Source organism: Cetorhinus maximus, chromosome 11 (assembly GCF_964194155.1).
Source record: "Cetorhinus maximus chromosome 11, sCetMax3.hap1.1, whole genome shotgun sequence".
Taxonomy (NCBI): Eukaryota; Metazoa; Chordata; class Chondrichthyes; order Lamniformes; family Cetorhinidae; genus Cetorhinus; species Cetorhinus maximus.
Genome location: NC_135889.1, coordinates 56,233,445 through 56,253,877, shown reverse-complemented (window position 1 = coordinate 56,253,877; position 20,433 = coordinate 56,233,445). Strand labels below are relative to the sequence as shown.

At 43.2% G+C, this 20,433-nt stretch overlaps 1 protein-coding gene across 1 annotated transcript in view; it reads right to left on the bottom strand.

The window, feature by feature from the left end:
* LOC144686594 (interferon-inducible double-stranded RNA-dependent protein kinase activator A homolog A-like) overlaps positions 1-10,298 on the bottom strand; it is a 40,989-nt gene extending 30,691 nt beyond the window's left edge. Inside the window, exons 1-2 of the mRNA XM_078552015.1 lie at positions 10,140-10,298; positions 5,078-5,247 (exon numbers count right to left, since the gene is read on the bottom strand). Coding sequence (XP_078408141.1) covers positions 5,078-5,247; positions 10,140-10,192 — 223 coding nt within the window. The 5' untranslated portion in view covers positions 10,193-10,298. The remainder of the gene's footprint in view (positions 1-5,077; positions 5,248-10,139) is intronic.
* Between the last annotated feature and the right edge of the window lie 10,135 nt (positions 10,299-20,433).

Genomic DNA, 20,433 nt, shown 5'->3' with positions numbered 1-20,433 from the left:
ATGCTAATTTTGATGTGTTTGAGTTGAGCGCTACAATGAGAACACACCCTAAAGTAGAAAATGTTTTAAGAACAGATAAAATGTTAAAGCCAAATCTGGATAAATGCATACTTAAGATCCCATTCTTAAGTGACCCAAAGAACATGAATCTAGTCATTTTGTGATGCTTCACACGCTAATCTTCCTGATGGGTATGTCAGTGCAGCTGGTTTCATAATATCACTGATGGCAGAGAATGGAAAATATTGTTCTTCAGCTTAGGAAGCTAAGAAAATAAGAATTGTTAAAAGTTTTTTTTGGCTACTGAAACACTGGCTCTTGTGAAGGCAGTGATATGGGATTCAATTTAACAAATGAGATCCTGTACAATGGGCATACTGAAGATAGCATTCTTATGTAGATAATCATTTCTTGTGCAATAATGTATACTCTACAAAAAGTGAGAAGGTTACAGATTGGCTTTGCTGGCTTGAAACAAATACTGGATAGAAAGGAGGTCTCTTAAAAAATAAATAAGTCAATGGGTGGATGCAAGACATCAACTGGCATATAAGTTTGCAAAAATGCATGATCAATAAATTGTTGGGGTCTGAGGAGCAGTGTCTGAACTGTTAATTCATGGGACGAGAGTCACTGGCAAAGCCAACATTTGTTAGCTATCCCCAAATGCTGTCGAAGGTGATATTGGCTTTCTTGAGCCACTATGGTGTAGGTTCATCAATATTGTTAGGGAGGGAGTTCCAGGATTTTGATTATTCAACAATGAAAGAACAGCAATATGGTTCCAAATCAAGATGATGTGTGACTTGGAGGGAACTTGCAGTTGGTGGTGTTCCCATGATCTTCTAGATGGTAAAGGTCCCAGGTTTGAAGGTGCTGTCGAAGGAGCCTTGGTGAGTTGCTACAGTGCATGTTATGGATGGTACAGACTGCAGCCAATGTGTCCGTGGTGGAAGGAGTAAATGAGTGCCAATCAAGCAGGCTGCTTTGTCCTGGATGGTGTTGAGCTTCTTTGTGTTGTCAGAGCTGCACTCATCCAGGCAAATAAGTATTCCATCACATGCCTGACTTGTGCCTTGTAGGTGGTGGAAAAGCTTTGAGGAGTCAGGAGGTGAGTCACTTGCCACCAAATTCGCAATCTCTGACTTGCTCTTGTAGCCGAAGTATTTATATGGCTGGCCCAGTTCAGGTTCTGGTCAATGGTAACCCTCAGGATGTTGATAGTGAGTGAAGGATTCAGTGATGGAAATGCCACTGAACGTCATGGGGAGATGGTTGGATTCTCTCTTGTTGGAGGTGGTCATTGTCTAGTAGTTGTATGGCATTAAATGTTACTTGCCACTTATCAACCCAAGCCTGGCGTTATCCAGGTCTTGCTGCATGTGGGCACTGACTTTCAGTATCTGAGGAACTGCAAATGGTACTAACATGCAATCAATAGTGAACCTCTCCACTTCTGACCTTGTGGCGGAGGGAAGGTCATTGATGGAGAAATTGAAGATGGATGGGCTATAAGGATCATATGAGTTCCATGAGTAACTCCAGCAGCGATATACTGTGGCTGAGATGATCGGCCTCCAACAATCACAACCATCTTCCTTTTGTGCTAAGTATGACTCCAACCAGTGGAGAGTTTTCCCCCTGATTCCCACTTTGCTAGGGCTCTTTGACGTTACACATGGTCAAACACTGCCTTGATGTCAAGGGCAGTTGGTCACACTTGCCTCATCTCAAAGCAATGTAATGTTTTGTACAGAATAGGGTGGTCTTGATATACTTGTTTTGAAATTTTGGTTTGGAAATAGAACTTTTTTTAATCGAAAGAGAAGGGAATCTTTTAATTGTATGCTAATAGTGGGCATGTATTAGGGATTCACTTGTACACCTATTAAGAAATAGAAACCGTGATTGTTGGTTGAGAAGGTAATTTGTGCCAATTAAATAAATGCTTACAAAACTGTATAAAGATTGGCTCTGGTTCTATCCTTTGCCACCTGACTTCTGGAGTATACAGCCTTCTTGTCCTACCACCTTCAGAGACTTGTGTACATTCATCCCACCTGTGTTCCTGCACCCTCTAAGATTGTATTATTTTATTTATATTGCCTCTCCTCTTTCTTCCTACCAAAACTGTTCATTTTATACTAAGATTTTATCCGCTGAGTGTGTGTCCTCCTGAAGTCTGTTACTATTCTCCTTTCTGATTGATGATGCAAAATTCATGTAGTAAACTTTAAAATTATGCCTTTACACCCAAATCCATATCATTAATATGATTGAAAAAAAAGAGTGATTCCAGCACCACTGCACATTCCTCTTCAGTCTAAAGAGCTACTCATCTCTAATCTCTTGCTTTGTCTTTTAACCAATTTTGTATTTATGCAGCCCTTTTTAAATCCAGGTTCTCTAATTTTGCTAAGGAGCCTACATAATGGCATTTTAATCAAACATCTTTTTGGAAGTCCATACGCACATCAATTGCACTACCCTGATGTACCTATTTCCTCAAAAGAACTCTACCTTCCACACATCCACGCTGACTTTCAATTAATAGTTCATACTTTTCCAAATGCCAATTAATGCTGTCTTGGATTACTGGCTCAGTTTTCTCCACCACTGACATTAGGCTACTTTTAAAAATAGTGAAAGATTTCCAATGGTCCACTCCCCATGCATCAGGAAAGTGGCCCAGTGTATGAGACAAAGCAAATATCCCAGGTAAAGTGCAGAAGGCCCATAAATCAGTTTGTTGCTCCTGTACAGCCAAGACAGTGGCATATATATATGTGAGAGTGGACAGTCATCTAGAAAAGCAAGACAACTCCAATACGGCCATATACAGTATGGCCTGCCCTGCCGACCTCCTCCCAACCATCAGTCAGTGATATAATGGAATGCTCAGCAGGTCAGACATCTCTGGAGAGAGAAGCTGAGTTAACATTTCAGATCGCTGATCTTTCATCAGAACATGAAATTTTAACTTTCTCTTTCTGTAACTGCTGCCTGATTTGAGTGTTTGCAGCATTTTATCAGATTTCTGCATTATTTTGTTTTTTGAATTGAGTGTTAGCAGGAATCAGCAACAGCGCCATCAGGCAACACCTGCACACTACTGAGCTGTTCACCAATGTGTAGTCATTTGAGACTGAATTTGTCAAATCAACAGCAATGATGTTTATATAATTTGAGCTGCATGGTTAGTTAAGTGAGGCACACTTCGTTCAATGAGAACAGGTGAAGGTGAAGTCATTGCAAGTGACATCATTGGTGATTTAGATTTTAGCAGGCATTCAATGACATCAGGGGAACCCAGTTCATGTGCAGAATGACAACTTAGATCAATCACAAACTGGAAGGACACATCGTCACTAATCATTCCATCAAGTAAACACTACGTGAAAGCTGCAGTGACCAAAATGCCCCATTGTTAAAACAGATTTATTGGGTTAAGAAGTGGGGATGGAGGAGGATATTATTCACTTTGTAATCTTAAAGGTGTGAGTGTCATGCCTTTCAGATCTTGTCTAGCCCAATGATGTTACTTGTCATTCACCCGCTGGGTTTTCCAAGGAATCAACTCTCTGCCATTCATGAAGAGCACAATTCAGGCTTTGAAGATGGGGGAAGAGGGAGAATGTGATCCAGGCGTAAAGGGTTTTGGTGTGGGTGGGGCTGATGGTGGAAGAACACTATTCCGGTCTGAACAAATGTAAAGAAGTGCATTGAGCACTTTAACAGTGGTAAAGATCTTTATTTCTGATAAGTATAAAATGGTTCAGCTTAGTTTATGGTACTTGTGGATGATCAAACACTGACACAGTACTATCATTACCAAGGAGATGGAAGTCAATAGGACCAGGGATAGGAGAGAATCATATGGGAACAATGAACCAAAAAGTAAATAAGAAATTAAATTAAAACATAGGCATGATGGAAAAAAATGACAGCAAACAACAACAGGAAGTGTAACCATGCAAGGCTACCTATTAAATAAATAAAATAAAATATTAAATAAAATAAATGTTAGTGTACATAAAATGTCTTTAGACCAAATCCATGCACAATGAAAATGCATTATTTCTACCAGCCTTTCTGGAGGCATAGCCAGCTTTGTATATCAATTGTGCCTACACTTGAGACTCATCTACCGGCTAAGCATTACAGCACAGCATAGTCTACCAGTGACAGGATAGGAGTTGCTATCTTAAGTTTTTGCAGCACAGACAAAGTTGAGCATACTGACTTCTGCTCTTCAGCCTTGAAGTTCCAGTCAGACACAATCAATGGCAAAAATCAATGGTTCATAAGAACATATGACTTAGGAGCAGGGGTAGGCCATTCAGCCCTTCGAGCCTACTCAGCCATTCGATGATCATGGCTGAACTGACTGCAGTCTCAGCTCCACTTTCCTGTCTATCCCATAACCCTTGACTCCCTCGTCTATCAAAAATCTATCTAACTCAGCCTTGAATAAATTCAATGACAGCCTCCACTACTTTGAGGAAAGGAATTCCACAGACTAACGACCCTCTGAGGAAAAAAATTCTCCCTATCTGTCTCAAAAGAGAGATATTTTATTCTTAAAATGTATGCCCTAGTTCTCATCTCCCCACCAGAAAAAACATCCCCCTGGTACCCACCCTATCAAGTCCCCCAGCATCTTATGTTTGAATAATATCACCTCTCATTCTTCTAAACTTCAAGGGATAAAGGCCAAACCTATTAAACCTTTCTTAAGATAAGCCCTTCACCCCAGGAATATGTTGTGAACCTTCTCCGAATTGCTTCTAATGCAATTATATCTCCTTTCAAATAAGGAGACCAAAACTGTGTACACTATTCCAGATGTGGTCTCACCAAGGCCCCGTACAGCTGCTTTTATATTCCTTCACTACTTTTATATTCCATTCCCCTTGCAATAAACACCAATATTCCATTTGCCTTCCTAATCATTTGCTGCATCTGCATGCTAACTTTTTGAGAGTCATGTACCAGGACACCCAGCTGTGGAACATTACAGCTTTAAAATACAGATGAAGAGAGTTACAGGTGGGAAATACACTAACATTTGACAGACCTGTGCAGCTCACTTCTCCCACTGTTGCTCTGAAGGTGAAGCTAGGCAGGTGGGCTTGACCCTCAGATTTCAGAAGCTCATACTGGAGGATTTTGCCATTCTTTGTGCAATACTCCTGCAGCTGGCTGATGGGGGTCTTCCCAGGTCTTGCAACAATCGCTTGATCCAAACTAGGATGAAATACACAACATTTAAAGATGGAAGAAATAAAAATATTCCAAGAACGCAGGTTATCCCGGTCATAATGGCAGAAATCCTCAACTCATTTAAAAGACAATTGGACATGCACCTAAATTGCTGTAACTGTAAGGCTATGGACCAGGTGCTGGAAGGTGGGATTAAAATGAGCAAATAGTTTTTTTTCGTTTTCAGCTGGCAGAGACACAGCGGGCTGAATGGCCTCCTTGTGCTGTAACTGTTCTATGGTTCTACATTGTGAACTTAAAATCAGCTAAGCATACTATCTCAAACCTGGTAAACGTTTAAATTCACCTCTCGCTATACTGGGTTTTGTACTAAACCAGAGATGACTATTCTATGTAGCCCATTCAATTTCCAGTAACTCATCATGTTGAAACACAAAAATCCTAAAACTACCATGAAAGAGAGAAAAGAGATGAAGACCGACCTTTCCAAATTACCAAATATTACTAAATTCCAATAGATGCAGCTAGCAGTATAATTAATAAAATTGGAAATAGAATAGTAAATTCAAGCCAATTCAGATTACATTAAAAATTTTGTAAAAGGTATAATTTAACAGCAGTAGCTGCAATACCACTACATTAGCAATGCCATGTTTGTGTGGCCTTTTGGGGCTCCATACTACGTAATTGGGATGCCCAACGGAGAGTCTGGACATTCTTCGCACATTTAAATCCCAATGGATACTGAAGCTTCAAATTTCACTAGTGCCTTGCTTTGTGGTATATATCAAGAGTTTAGACATCTGGGGGCCATGGTGCAGTCTGCAGATAATGCAAAAAATGGCCAGGTGCTTGATAGTGAGGAAGACAGCTTTGGACCACAGGAAATTTTCAATGGATTGGTCGATGGGTGGAAAAGTGACAAATGAAATTCAATCCAAAGTAGTGAGGGAATGCATTTGGGAAGGGCAAACAAGACCAGGGAGTGATTGAATTGTATATAACGCTAGTTGGGTCACAGCTAGAGTATTGCACACAGCACTAGTCACCACACTACAGGAAGGTGGTGCTTGCAACAGACAGGTTAGAGGAAATTTGAGAATATTGCTAGGCTAGAAAGTTCTATTTTTTGGTCAGCACAGATAATGTGCTGAATGGTCTCCATTTGCACCACAAGTATTTTTGATTCCATGCCAAAGGAGATCCTGGCACCCTTGAATTAGGGAGAAGAGGGTAGAAGTTAGGGTTCACAGCCCTCCTGGATTGTGGAGTCCCAGGAAATGAAAACTAATCTCCGGGACGATGATTGGCACAACGCAGGACCAACATCATAGGGAATGTTAAGTGTTTTTAACAAGTTTTGTTGACAGTTTCCATTATGCTATTAAAATATTGGAGATGGGAAAGGGAGGGTTTGGGGAAATGAGAGTTTAGGAAGTAGCTAAAGCAAAAGTGTCTCCAGCAGCAGCTACTCTAAATCTGTGTTTTGGAGCTGGAGCTGCACCTGGAGCATCCACAAGTATGAGATCTTCGTGGATAGCACGCACAGTGAGGTGGTCACACCACAAGTAAAGAGTGCAAAGGCAGAAAGGAAACGGGTGACCACCAGGCAGAGTAAAGGCACTAGGCAGGTATTGCACGAGTCCCCTCGGTCCATCTCCCTCTCTAACAGATTCTGTTTGGGATACTGCTGGGGGAGGTGGTTTTTCAGGGGAATGCAGCAAGAGCCGAGTCCGTGGCACCACGAGTGGCACAGCTGCACAGAGCAGGGGGAAAAGAGTGGGAAAGCAATAGTGATATGGGTTTCTATTGTAAGGGGAACAGAAATGTTTCTGCGACCGCAGATGTGACACCAGGATGGTATGTTGCCTCCCTGGTGTCTGGGTCAAGGATGTCACTGAGCAGCTGCAGGACATTCTGAAGGGAGTGTGAGAACAGCCAGAGGTTGTGGTCCATATCAGTACCAACAACATGGGACGTCATCCCTCTTTTTAACCTGAAAATAGAATATAGAGAGGTGGGAAATAAATTTAAAAAGCAGGACCTCAAAGGTACTAATCTCAGGATTACTCCCAGTGCCATGTCCTAGCGTGATCAGGAATAGGAGAATAGACCAGATGAATGCATGGCTGCAGAGATAATGTAGGAGGGAGGGATTTGGATTCCTGAGGCATTGAGACCAATTCTGGGGAAGATGGGACCTGTACAAGCTGGACAGGTTGCACCCCAGCAAGACTGGGACCAATATCCTCACAGGGCATTCACTAACACTATGGGGCAGGGTTTAAACTAGAGTGACAGAGGGATGGGAACCTAAGCAGGGAGACAGAAGGAAACAAAGATAGGAATGAGACACAGAAAAGTGGAAGGCAGAGGGAACCAGGGCCAGCAGCAAATAGGGCCATAGTACAAAAAAGTGTAAAACAAAATGTTATAAAGACAAGTCTAAAGGCATTGTATCTGAATGCACAGTGCATTCTCAATAAGGTGGATGAATTAACAGTGCAAATAGAGGTAAACGGGTACGATATGATTGCGATTACAGAGACATGGCTGCAGGGTGACACAGGCTGGGAACAGAATATTCAACAGTACTCTATTTAGGATGGACAGGCAAAAAGGAAAAGGAGGTGAGGTGGCATTGTTAGCTAAGGATGAAATCAGTCCAATAGTGAGAGGGGATATTGGCTCAAAAAATCTAGATGTAGAATGTCTGGGTGGAGCTAAGAAGCAACAAAGGGCAGAAAACATTAGTGGGAGTTGTCTATAGGACTTCAAACAGTAGTTATAAGGTAGGGGATGTCATTAAACAGGAAATTGGAGATGCATGTAACAAGGGTGCTGCAGTAATCATGGGTGACTTAATCTGCCTATAGACTGGGCAAACCAAATTGGCAATAATACTGTGGCAGATGAATTCCTGGAGTGTACACAAGATGGTCTTTTAGACCAGTATGTCGAGAAACCAACTAGGGAACAGGCTATCCTAGATTTGGTATTGTGTAATGAGAAGGGTTTAATTTCTATCCAGCTTCACCTGCTCCACCCCCCCCTTAAACAATATAAATTTCATTACATTTTTACTTCTCTTTAGCTCTGAAGTCATAAGAACTCAAAATGTTAACTGTTTTTTTTCTCTCACAGATACTGTTAGACCTGCTGGGTTTTTCCAGCATTTTCTGTTCTTGTTTCAGATTTCCAGCATCAGTATTTTGCTGTTATGTTGGTTTAATAATCTTGTTGTGCGGGGTCCTTTAGGGAACAGTGACCATAACATGATAGAATTCTCCATTAGGATGGAAAGTGAAGTAGTCAGGTATGAAACTAGGTCATTGGGATGGAAAGTGAAGTAGTCAGATATAAAACTAGGATCCTAACAAAGGAAACTACCAAGGTATGAGGCGTGAGTTGGCTAAAATAGATTGGAGAACTTCATTAATGGGATTAGACAAAGTCAACGTGGATTTAAGAAAGGGAAATCATGTTTGACAAACCTCCTGGAGTTCTTTGAGGACATAACTAGCAGAATGGATAAGGGAGAACCAGTGGGTGTGGTGTATTTGGATTTTCAGAAAGCTTTTAAAGTCCCACATAAGAGGTTAGTGCGTAAAATTAAAGCACATGGGATTGGAGGTAATATATTGGCATGGATTGAGAATTGGTTAGCAGACAGGAAACAGTAGGAATAAATGGGCCATTTTCAGAGTGGGAGGTGGTGACTATTGGGGTACTGCAGGCATCAGTGCTTGGGAGCCCCAACTATTCACAATGTATATCAATGATTTGGATGAGGGAACCAAATGTAATATTTCCAAGTTTGCTGATGACACAAAACTTAGTGGGAGCGTGAGCGATGAGGGTGTTAGGAGGCTCCAAGACGATTCTGACAAGTTGAATGGGCAAATACTCAGCAGCTACAGTATAACGTGGATAAGTGAGAAGTTATCCACTTTGGTAGGAAAAACAGAATGGCAGTGTTATTTAAATGGTGCTAGATTGGGAAATGTTGTTGTACAAAGGGACCTGAGTGTCCTTGTACACCAATCACTAAAAGCAAGTATGCAGGTTAAGCAGTTAAGGCAGCAAATATGTTGGCCTTCATTGCGAGAGGACTTGAGTACAGGAGCGAGGATGTCTTACTGCAGCTGTTCAGGGCCTTGATAAGATCACACCTGGGAGTATTCTGTGTAGTTTTGGTCTCCTTACCTAAGGAAGGATATACTTGCCATAGAGGGAGTGCAGCAAAAGTTCACCAGGCCGATTCCTGGGATGGCAGGATTGTCATATGAGGAGAGATTGGGCCAACTAGGCCTGTATTCACTGGAGCTTAGAAGAGAGGAGATCTCACTGAAATGTATAAAATTCTGACAGGGATGGACAGACTGGATGCAAGGACGATATTTCCTCTCGCTTGGGGAGGGAGGATGGGGAGGTCTAGACCAAGGGATCACAGTCTCAGGATACAGGATACATTTAGGACTGAGATGAGAAACTTCTTCACGCAGAGGGTGGTGAACCTATGGAATTCTCTACCACAGAAGGCTGTGGAAGCCAAGTCACTGAATATATTTGAGGAAATAGATTTCTGGACTCTAAAGGCATCAAGGGGTATGGAGAGAGAGAGAGGAGCAGCCATGATCATATTGAATGGCAGAGCAGACTCGAAGGGCCGAATGACCTACTCCTATTTTTGTTTCCATGTAAAAGCTTCCTCCTCCAACAGCAGAGAGTAGCTGCAGTGAGGAGGGCTTTGATACTGATTCTGGGTTTTAAATGTGGAAGTTGTACCCGAGCAGGTAGTAGGTGCACAGTTATTAACAGGTGAGTAGAGCCACCATACTCTGCTCTATTAGAGCTTCCTCCGCCTTGTTAGCCAACGCGCTGAGCGGCCGTGGATCCCATCTGTTGATGCTCACCTGGTGCATCCAGAGCTCCTTTTGGACGCGGCTGTAAACCTTTCCTCAGACATGCTGGTTTCGGCGGAGTAGGATTGTAGCCGCGCGGAAAAGGTGCTCTGTGTCCCGAGTTTGGACTCAAACCCGCAGCGCTGCTTCCGGCTCACTCACTTCCGGTGGAGGGGGACCGTGATGAATACTGGGTGTTGTAGTCTTTTCCATTTGTCATGTGATCCAGGAACTGCCTCTCGAGAATGCTGGGAGTTTCTCAGTGAGGCCCTAACCGAGCGTCAGGCGAAAGAGAATTCTCGTCATCTGGTGACATCACAGCATCCTCCCCGTGTGTCACCATGACGTCACAGCGCCCATGGACAGGTCTGTCAACACGTGGTTCAGGAGCCGGAGGGCTGAATTCCGCCCCCCTGGCCCGGGGGGGTGGAATGTGCAGGGGTGGGCTGGAGCGAGCGCCGACCTGATTGGCGCCCCCAATCGTGTCCGTGTCGTCATTTTATGTGGGCTGGCCAATTAAGACCCGCCCAGCGTGACGCTTGCCCGGAAGCACTGAGCGCTCCCTGTGCAGGCGGCTGTGCCTCAGTGAGATTTGTTTAACTTTTAAACATCTGAATAAAGTAACTTAAAACTTACAAAACATATCCCCTCATGTGACAGTGTCACATGAGCTGGGACATGTCAATTAATTTTTTAAATAATTTTTATTGAATTTTTAAACACTTCATGAAGCCTCATCCCGCCCGTGGATGAGGTTTCATGAAAAATGTGAAGACTGCCTGGGCACTTTGCCTGCCTGCCTGGGCACTTTGCCTGCCCGCCAACCTTCAGGTTGGACGGGCAGCTCATTTAACTGTTTTAATTAGATTTAACAGGCCTTAATAGGCCTTTGACAGGTCAGCAGGCGCACAGCCGACTCAGCTGCGCGCCCACCAAACTGAAAATCTAAATGACGCGTGGTGATGTCAGGACGCCCGCCCAACATCACCGCGCATCATTTTATGCATCAGCGAGTGGGCCCCAACCCCGCTCGCCGACCAGAAAATTCTTCCCAGAGTTTCTGAGATCTGGGCAATTGGTAAGTGGTGCACTGAGTGGATACTTGTGAAGTTCTGACCGCATTGCTTGCAGAAACTTCTACTGGTCACATCAATAGAATAAAATGAGAAATTCACCAGAAAATAGTTTTAGAATTACTGAAATGCATTTACCTTTACATTTATGAACCCTTTATATATAGAATTATGTCACAGATCAGCCATGATCACATTGAATGGTAGAACAGGCTTGAGGGAGCTCTGAAGAAGTGTCATACGGACTCGAAACATTAACTGTTTTTCTCTCCACAGAAGCTGTCAGAACTGCTGAGCTCTTCCAGCATTTTTTGTTTTTCTTTCCAATTTCCAGCATCCACAGTACTTTGCTTTTATCTTTTAGGCTTGAGGGGCTAAATGGCTTACTTTTGTTCCTGTATTGGGGTAGTGCAGGAAAGTGGTGTTGAAGGAGGATCAGCCATGATCTTATTGAGAACAATCTCCAATTGCCCAATAACCTAATCTTGCCCCTATTCCTTGCGTTCTTTTCCGCAACCTTAAACGTTTGCTGTCGTCTAACATCCCTGCACACCAGCCCTTCGCATACAAGAACTGCAGAAGCTGGTGTGGGGGCCTGGCATGCCCAAACATACGTTTAGGCTTCTAATGTCACTTACTGATATATGGGACAGTGAGAGTATGCAAACTCACCATGTCTACATTTCCGTTAGACAGGGTTTTGCCCTTTTTTTTGGTTCTTTTTTCCTCTTCTGGCTGCCCCGATACCCCTGAAATTGGGCGCTAAAAGCTGAACAAAATCCTGTCCACAATAACTGGGATCAGCTTCAAATGTAATCTTTGACCAGCCCAGCAAATTCCAATTGCCCTACAAAATGAATATGCATTCAACTTGAATGAATGTGTGCTATAGAAATTAACATTTTTACTCGTAATTTTTTGTCTTGAACTTTGTGATGCTAAAGTACTTTCAATTTGAAAATCATTGCCTTTTTTGTATAGTGAGTTTATTGTTGCATGTTTTTTAATTCTGGACAATTGGTCTTCCAGGTTTCCAAGGAAACCTTAAATAACATTTTTAAACTTAGCTGCTTGGGTCTCTTCTGGCCCATGATTCACCTCATAGCAGGTGACTTCTTCCCCATCAGGCCTTCGACTGAAACTGCAGATCAGGTCCCAATGACAGCACCGAGACCCAAACTGTAGATTTAAGAAGATCCTGCTGCCTTTGTGTGTGTCTTGTTAACCTGCTTAAAGCAGGACATAGAAGAAAGGCAGTGGAGTCAGAGGAGGTAAGTCACTGCCCCTTCCCCCACATCTTCTCTTGGAGAAGGGGAGTTAAAATCGGCAAGTAAGTGGGCTTTCCCACCTCTATTGCATATTCCTTTGCAAACTCATGCATATAATAATAACAACAGACATGGCAAACTCTCAGTCTTATGAATCAAAAAACAAACTTATGTCAAGAGATTCTTGGTACAAGAATGAGCTGCTTTCCCCCACCCCTCCAAACATAAACCAATAGATTCACAGTTGGTTTATGAACATCATTAGTGGCTTATTTAATCTTGAACAGGTTTTTACAAAAACTATAATACTGCATCTGAAAATGCTTTACAAAAAACTTTAATAATCCTACCTATTATTGGTTTTCCATTCTGCTTCAACAGACAGGGTGTCATGTTTACTAGCCTAGCAAAGGTTTGTGGAGTTGGTGAATGAGGCAGGTTTCTCGGATTTTCTATTGATCAACAGTTCTGCACCCAAAATCTTCCTAAAACTGTATGATATGCTTTTGTGAGCTCAGAAAATCACTTCTCACAATACTGCTATCGGTTCAATAAAACCCTTCAGTGAAAGGGATCAACCAGGTCTACCGAAATGGAGCTTGAGGGAAAACCAGACCAGAAACCCACAAGTAAAAGTGGTGGTGAGGATTCAGCAGGAAACAGAGCGGGCCTGAAGGTAAACTGTGTACGAGACCCACGGATAAAAGCAGCGGTGGGGAGTCGGGGAGCACCAGGAGAGCAAATCGACAATAAAAATCAAGGACTTGCATCACAGGACAGCAGGTAGGTGCCTGGTTGTTTGGAGAGCCCCAGGTTACAGAGTGCATCGCTGAAGGAGTTCTGAAAAAGAGGAGCAGAATGAGCATGAGCATCGGGTAGTACGGTAAATTTTTTAAAAATCAATTATGGTGAGCACAAGGGAGGATGCTGACTGGTGAGGTTTCTTTTAATAAGTATTTGGTATTACAGAACTTGAATATTGCTGAAGAGATGTGCTGTTGCAACTTTTTGTCTTGCCCTCATCAGAACAGTTTGCAAGAATATCAATAGTAAAGGAAATAAAAATTTATACTGTATGAGAAGAGAGTGCTGATTGGTTGGCAAGTGAACTCTGGTAGAGGGGTTGCCATGGAGAATGCACCAGGAAACAGTTAACTGACGGTTTTATTCAAATTCAAACAAGGCAGGTCGACTCTAGTCAAGGCCTTGTCATGGAGAATGAACCAGGGAATGGCTGACCCACCCACCATCCGCCCAAGCTTTTGTTTAGTTGAAAAAGACACAATACATGGACATTCTTCTTCTGCCTGCAAAGTTCAGGACACGGTGTCTGAATATATGTAGCTTCTAGCATGTGTAAGTAAGCCACACTGCGAGCCCTATTCACACACAGGACCCAGAAATGTTTGATTTCTGTTTTAGAGACATTATGAAAACATATTATTGGACTGTAAACTCCAAGGCTCATGAATGAGATAAGATGGTAATTATTGTGTGTAAAACAATATGAGGAAGTGATTGAGGAGAGAGTTAAGGAAAGGACACAACACCAAATGGGAATTGGAATGACTTACATCGGGTGTAGTTCAATGGAATATATCAATCTGGCATTGATGTATATTCTAGTGAAAAGAAAGAGTAGATGAGATAAATAAGGCAACTGCTTCCTCTTGGAGATATTTGTGTCTTTGCCTACGAACTTTGAGAACTGAATTTGATAATCTGGCTACCGCCTGAGAATTGGGATCATATAGGGGGAGATGAGCAAAGATCTTGAGGATCAAAGGGGATCTGTCTTTCAGAAGATTACCTGAAAGTCATGAATTAGCGAATGGTGCATCCTTTTAAGACAGTGAAATCCTAGATGATTAAGTTGATTGGCAGAATACACAGCACGATCCCTCAGATCTGATAAACTTTCCATAAATGCAAAACAAGAATTTGTGGGAGAGGGAAGAGATCAGCACCAAGCATGATGAGTGAAAGGGAACTTTTCAATCAAAGCTTTAGGGAACAATCTAACAGATGGGGAAATTGTGAAGTGACTAACATGTGAAAGTACATGGTGCAGCTGAACTAAAGAACAGGTCCCAGACTTGTTCAGCTGCCTGACAGTGTTGACATGAAATGGTTACTATGGCCTGAATAGTACTCCATAGGAAAACTGACTTTCAGAGGAGTGAAATGAAAGCAAAAGGAATTTTGGGTTGTGACAATTGAAGGCCAAGGAGAAATAATACTTAAGGATTATCCTCGAGATGGATATAAGTAAAGGGAGAGCTGGAGAATCTTAAATCCGTGCATAATCTGTTGTTTTAATTACACATACTTATGATAGCCCAGAAGTTAACAACAATCCTGCAAAAGAATAAGGAACATCACTGAGTGAGATGATATCTGCTTGTGGGGAGTTCCTCTACAAATGAATCTTGACCAATGAAGCCGTTTCACAGGCAATTCCAGGCATGAAAGCAGAAATAAAATAGCAGCAAGAAGCTGCTGACGGGGAAAGACAGGGAACTGAGCTTAAACCACAAAAGCTCCCTGAGGTACAGGACAGAGTAATGGTAAAGATAGTGCCTTCCAAACCAGGACTGGCACCCCATTCGATCGGGCCTCACACAGTTCTAATGGCCAGTGACGCTTGTATATGTTTAGATACGCTAGAAGGAAGTAGATGAAAACGCTGATCTCGTGTTAAACTTTAATGACTCGCATTCTGTTTTGCCAACAGGAGCAGCACATCGGAAATTAATTAATTCAGAACACTACCCGCCTGGTAACCGCAGCAGCGTGGGAGTTGCCCACCATGCACATCAGCACAAGCACCTGTCTGCATCCTGGGCAGTATGTACAACTGCCTGAAGGAGGCAGGGAAGAGTGGATAAAGAAACCCATTGTGTGGATATCAGATAAGATCACCTCAAGTTCGCACAACCCAAACAGTTGTAGTACTCATGGAACTGGATTTGGGTAAGACAAAGACATAAGAGCCACCCTGCATCAAACGGGCATGACATTGCACTTGAGAAACCCCAGCTGCAACACAATAGCAAGCATGGGCAACTCAAAGGAATGGTATTCCTTCCCCCAGATATGTATAGACAGAGCCCATGGAATTCAATAGATTCAGGGTGGACTAATTTGCCCCCATTTATTTGGGAGCTGGGACTTGAAGGGCAATATTGCCAAGAACAATGTACTGATGTCATTAATTGATTAGGATGTATTGATGCAAGATGTTTTAATTGAACAACATGCAGTTATCAAAAGCTGACACAGAGTCCCACCACTGTGCCGCCTCCCGAGGATGGTGTGGTTAAGATAGGGAACCAGAGAACTTTTTTTTATTATTCATTCACGGGATGTGGGCTTCGCTGGCTGGGCCAGCATTCATTGCCCTTCCCTAGCTCTCCTTGAGAAGGTGGTGGTGAGCTGTCTTCTTGAACTGCTGCAGTCTATGTGGTGTACGTACACCCACAGTGCTGTTAGGGAGTTCCAGGATTTTGACCCAGTGACAGTGAAGGAATGGCGATATATTTCCATGTCAGGATGGTGAGTGACTTGGAGGGGAACTTCCAGGGGGTGATGTTCCCATCTATCTGCTGCCCATGTCCTTCTAGATGGTACTGGTTGTGGTTTGAAAGGTGCTGTTGAAGGAGCCTTGGTGAATTCCTGCAGTGCATCTTGTAGATGGTACACACTGCTGCTACTTTGTGGTGGCGGAGGGGGTGAATGTTTGTGGATGTGATGACAATCAAGCAGGCTGCTTTGTCCTGGATGGTGTCAAGCTTTTTGAGTGTTGTGGGAGCTGCACTCATCCAGGCAAGTGAGGAGTATTCCATCGCACTCCTGACTTGTGCCTTATAGATGATGGGCAGGCTTTGGGGAGTCAGGAGGTGAGTTACTTGTCACACGATTCCTAGCCTCTGATCTGCTCTTGTAGCCACAGTATTTATACGGCTAGTCCAGTTCAGTTTTTGGCCAATGGTAACACCCAGGATGTTGATAATGGGGGATTCAGTGATGGTAATGCCATTGAACATCAAGGGGCAATGGTTGGATTCTCTTGTTGGAGATGGTCATTGCCTGTCACTTGTGTAGCACAAATGTTACTTGCCACTTGCCAGCCCAAGCCTGGACATTGTCCAGGTTCTGCTGCATTTAGATATGGACTGCTTCAGTATCTGAGGAGTCGCAATTGGTGCTGAACATTATGCAATCATCAGCGAACATCCCCACTTCTGACCTTATGATGGAAGGATGGTCATTGATGAAGCAGCTGAAGATGGTTGTGCTGAGGATACTACCCTGAGGAACTCTTGCAGTGATGTCCTGGAGCTGAGATGACTGACCTCCAACAACCACAACCATCTTCCTTTGTGCTAGACATGACTCCAACCAGCAGAGAGATTTTCCCCGATTCCCATTGACTCCAGTTTTGCTAGGGCTCCTTGATGCCACATTCAGTGAAATGCGGCCTTGATGTCAAGTGCAGTCACTGTCTCCTCACCTCGGTAGTTCAACTTTTTTGTCCATGTTTGAATCAAGGCTGTAATGAGGTCAGGAGCTGAGAGGCCCTGGTGGAACCCAAACTGGGTGTCAGTTAGCATTTATGCTAAGCAAGTGCTGCTTGATAGCACTGTTGATGACCCCTTCCATTACTTTACTGATGATCGAGAGTAGACTGATGAGGCGGTAATTGGCCAGGTTGGATTTGTCCTGCTTTTTGTGTACAGGACATACCTGGACAATTTTCCACATAGCCGGGTAAATGCCAGTGTTGTAGCTGTACTGGAACAACTTGGCTAGGGGTGCGGAAAGTTCTGGAGCACAAGTCTTCAGTACTATTGCCAGAATATTGTCAGGGCCCATAGCCTTTGCTGTATTGTTGCACGATGTTACCATTACCGTGCTCATATTAGAAGTCACATATAACTCTTAAGGACAATTGTGGCGATCATTTGGAATCAGTTGCTTGGGTAGAGCACATGTTGCAGCAGTTAATCAGTGATTATAAAATTTGTATAGCTCCTGGAGTAAGGAGCCTTAAGGGTAAATGGAAATGAAGCACATTAGGAGATGAGAGGGCTATTTTGTAGCACTAATACAGTCTTGAATTAATGGGTATAAATGATTCTTGAGTATAAATGGTTCCACCTCGTGGGTGGCGCAAGAATGTGCTGAAGATCTGCAATTTGTTGCTTAAGGAAGAGAATGTGTGTTTACAGCCATAGAGCTGCAAGAAAAGGGGTTACCAAAGGGAATGTCTGAACTGGAGGAGGCTATAATAAAGTTAACTGATGCCACAAGATGCTAAGGACCCTCCTGAGGAAGGATAAAATGTTGAATCTCTAGGGAGTGGTAGCTGATGGATTAGTGTATGTATGGTAAAAGGGCAAAAATAGCATGTTACTGATGATCACAGATGCATACTATATTGAATCACAACATTATACAGCGTGCACATGTAACACCTTAAGATCAATGAGTATCAATTCCAATGTGATAGTCACAGTAGAACCCTTGAAGGCCTTTCGGGCAGTCCAGGCATCTCTGATTCAATGGTGCTTCCTGATTGCTGAGAATAATTATCTCTATCTCTATGGAGGATTGAGCTGTAGAAACAACAATGCATTTTGTCTTCAGGTTTCTGACTCATTCACCCTGGGAGATTTCCACTTGGCAGGGAGAACTCTGATGGGTAGGGTTTTCAGACCTTTGAGGAATGACGAGCTAAGTAAGGATAACATGCTAGAAAAAGCTGCTCGAGAAGCAGGTAAGAAGGCCCTACTGACAGCTAGAAGCTAGATCGATCAAAATTGGCAGGTTACAGTGAAGGGGGCAGCACAAGCGGATTTAGCCAAAGGGATGGCCAGGTGTTAAAGGGCTTTGTTAGTGCTAATGCTGCGGCAGGCCGAATGCAATATAATTGGTAGGAATTGGGCAGAATAGCTGCTGCTGTTTCTTCAGTGCTCAACATCTGCATTTGTTGTGACCAAAGGGTGATGATTTCGCACACTGTGCAAATGATAATGTCACACAGGGGATACATTCCAGTTGCTGTCTCAGCATCACCTCTAGAGGAGGAATGTCAAGATGATATTGATAGTGTTTAATTTGACTATTCCTGTTCCAAGCCTAGGTGGACATCACTAGGATCACCAAATTAATAAGAGAACTGCACATTGATTAGGTATGCAAGTAGAACTAAGGACTTGATGCCCACAGGAGTTCAGTAGGATCCCTAGTTGGCCCTGTTGGCTGAGGGTCCAGTCTGATGAGTTGTGTCCACCTGGGTCAGATGTAATCTGACCAGGGACCAACAGGGGGGAATTGATGTAGGGGATAAAGGATTAAAATGATTAATAGGAATTATAAAGTGAGTTATATTCATGGGAACTGCTTCTCTTGCTGTATTTTGTCACCACAACCGTTGGCCTACACATAGGCTATTGTTTTTCTATGTGTATACAGAGATGAAGTTACTGTAGCTGATAATCCCAAGCTGTTTTCTGTTTATTTTACATCTTGTACTTTGCTACTAGCCTGCTTGTCTGCAAGAATATGATGGTACATGTTTACGAGGGACACAAGACTATAGAGTCAGAGTTTTGCAGCAGGTAAAGAGGCCATTCGGCCCATTGTGTCCACACCAGTCATCAAGCCCCTTTCTACTCTCCTCCCATTTTCCAGCACTTGGCCCGTAGTCTTGTATGCTATGGCATTTCAAGTGATCATTTAAATACTTCCTAAATGTTGAGAGTTCCTGCCTCTACCACCCTTTTCAGGCAGTGAGTTCCAGATACCCCCCAACCTCTGGGTGAAAAAATCTTACCTCCAATCCCGTCTAAACTTCCTGCCCCTTACCTTAAATCTATGCCCTCTACTAATTGACCCCTCCACTAAGGGGAAAAGTTTCTTCCTATCTATCCAATCTATGCCCCTCATAATTTTGTGCACCTCAATCAAGTTCCCCCTCAGCCTTCTCTGCTCCAAGGAAAACAAACCCAGCCTATCTAGTTTTTCCTCATAGCTGAAATGCTCCAGTCCAGGCAAAATCCTGGCGAATTTCCCCTTCACCCTCTCCAATGCAATCACATCCTTCCTATAGTGCGGTGACCAGAACTGCACACAGTACTCCAGATGTGGCCGAAGTAACATTTTATACAGCTCCATCATAACCTCCCTGCTCTTGTATTCAGTGCCCCTACTTATAAAGACAAGTATCCCATATGCCTTAACCACCTTATCTACCTGTCCTGCTGCTTTCAGGGATCTATGGATATGCACACCAAGGTCCCTCTGTACTTCCTAGGGTCCTACCATTCATTGTGTACTCCCTTGCCTTGTTAGTCCTCCCAACATGCATCACCTTACACTTTTCAAGAATAAATTCCATTTGCCACTGTTCTGCCCATCTGTAATGTCCTGTATTCTAAGGCTTTCCTCCTCTCTATTTACCACGCCACTAATTTTCATGTCATCTGCAAACTTACTTATCAGACCTCCTACATTCATGTCTAGATCATTAATGTACACTACAAACGGCAAGGGACCCAGCACCGAACCCTGCGGCACATCACTGGATACAGGGTTCCAGTCACAAAAACAACCTTTGACCATCACCCTCTGCCTCCTACCACTAAGCCAATTTTGGATCCAATTTGTCAAATTGCCCTGGATCCCATGGGCTTTTACCTTCTTGACCAGTCTCCCATGTGAGACCTTGTCAAAAGCCTCACTGAGGTCCATGTGGACTACATCAACTGTACTACCTTATCTACACACCTAGTCACCTCCTTGAAAAATTCAATCAAATTTTTTAGACATGATCTCCCCCTGACAAAGCCATGCTGACTATCCTTGATTAATCCTTGCCTCTCCAAGTGGAGATTAATTCTGTCCCTCAGAATTTTTTCCAAAAGTTTCCCTACCACTGATGTTGGACTCACTGGCTTATAG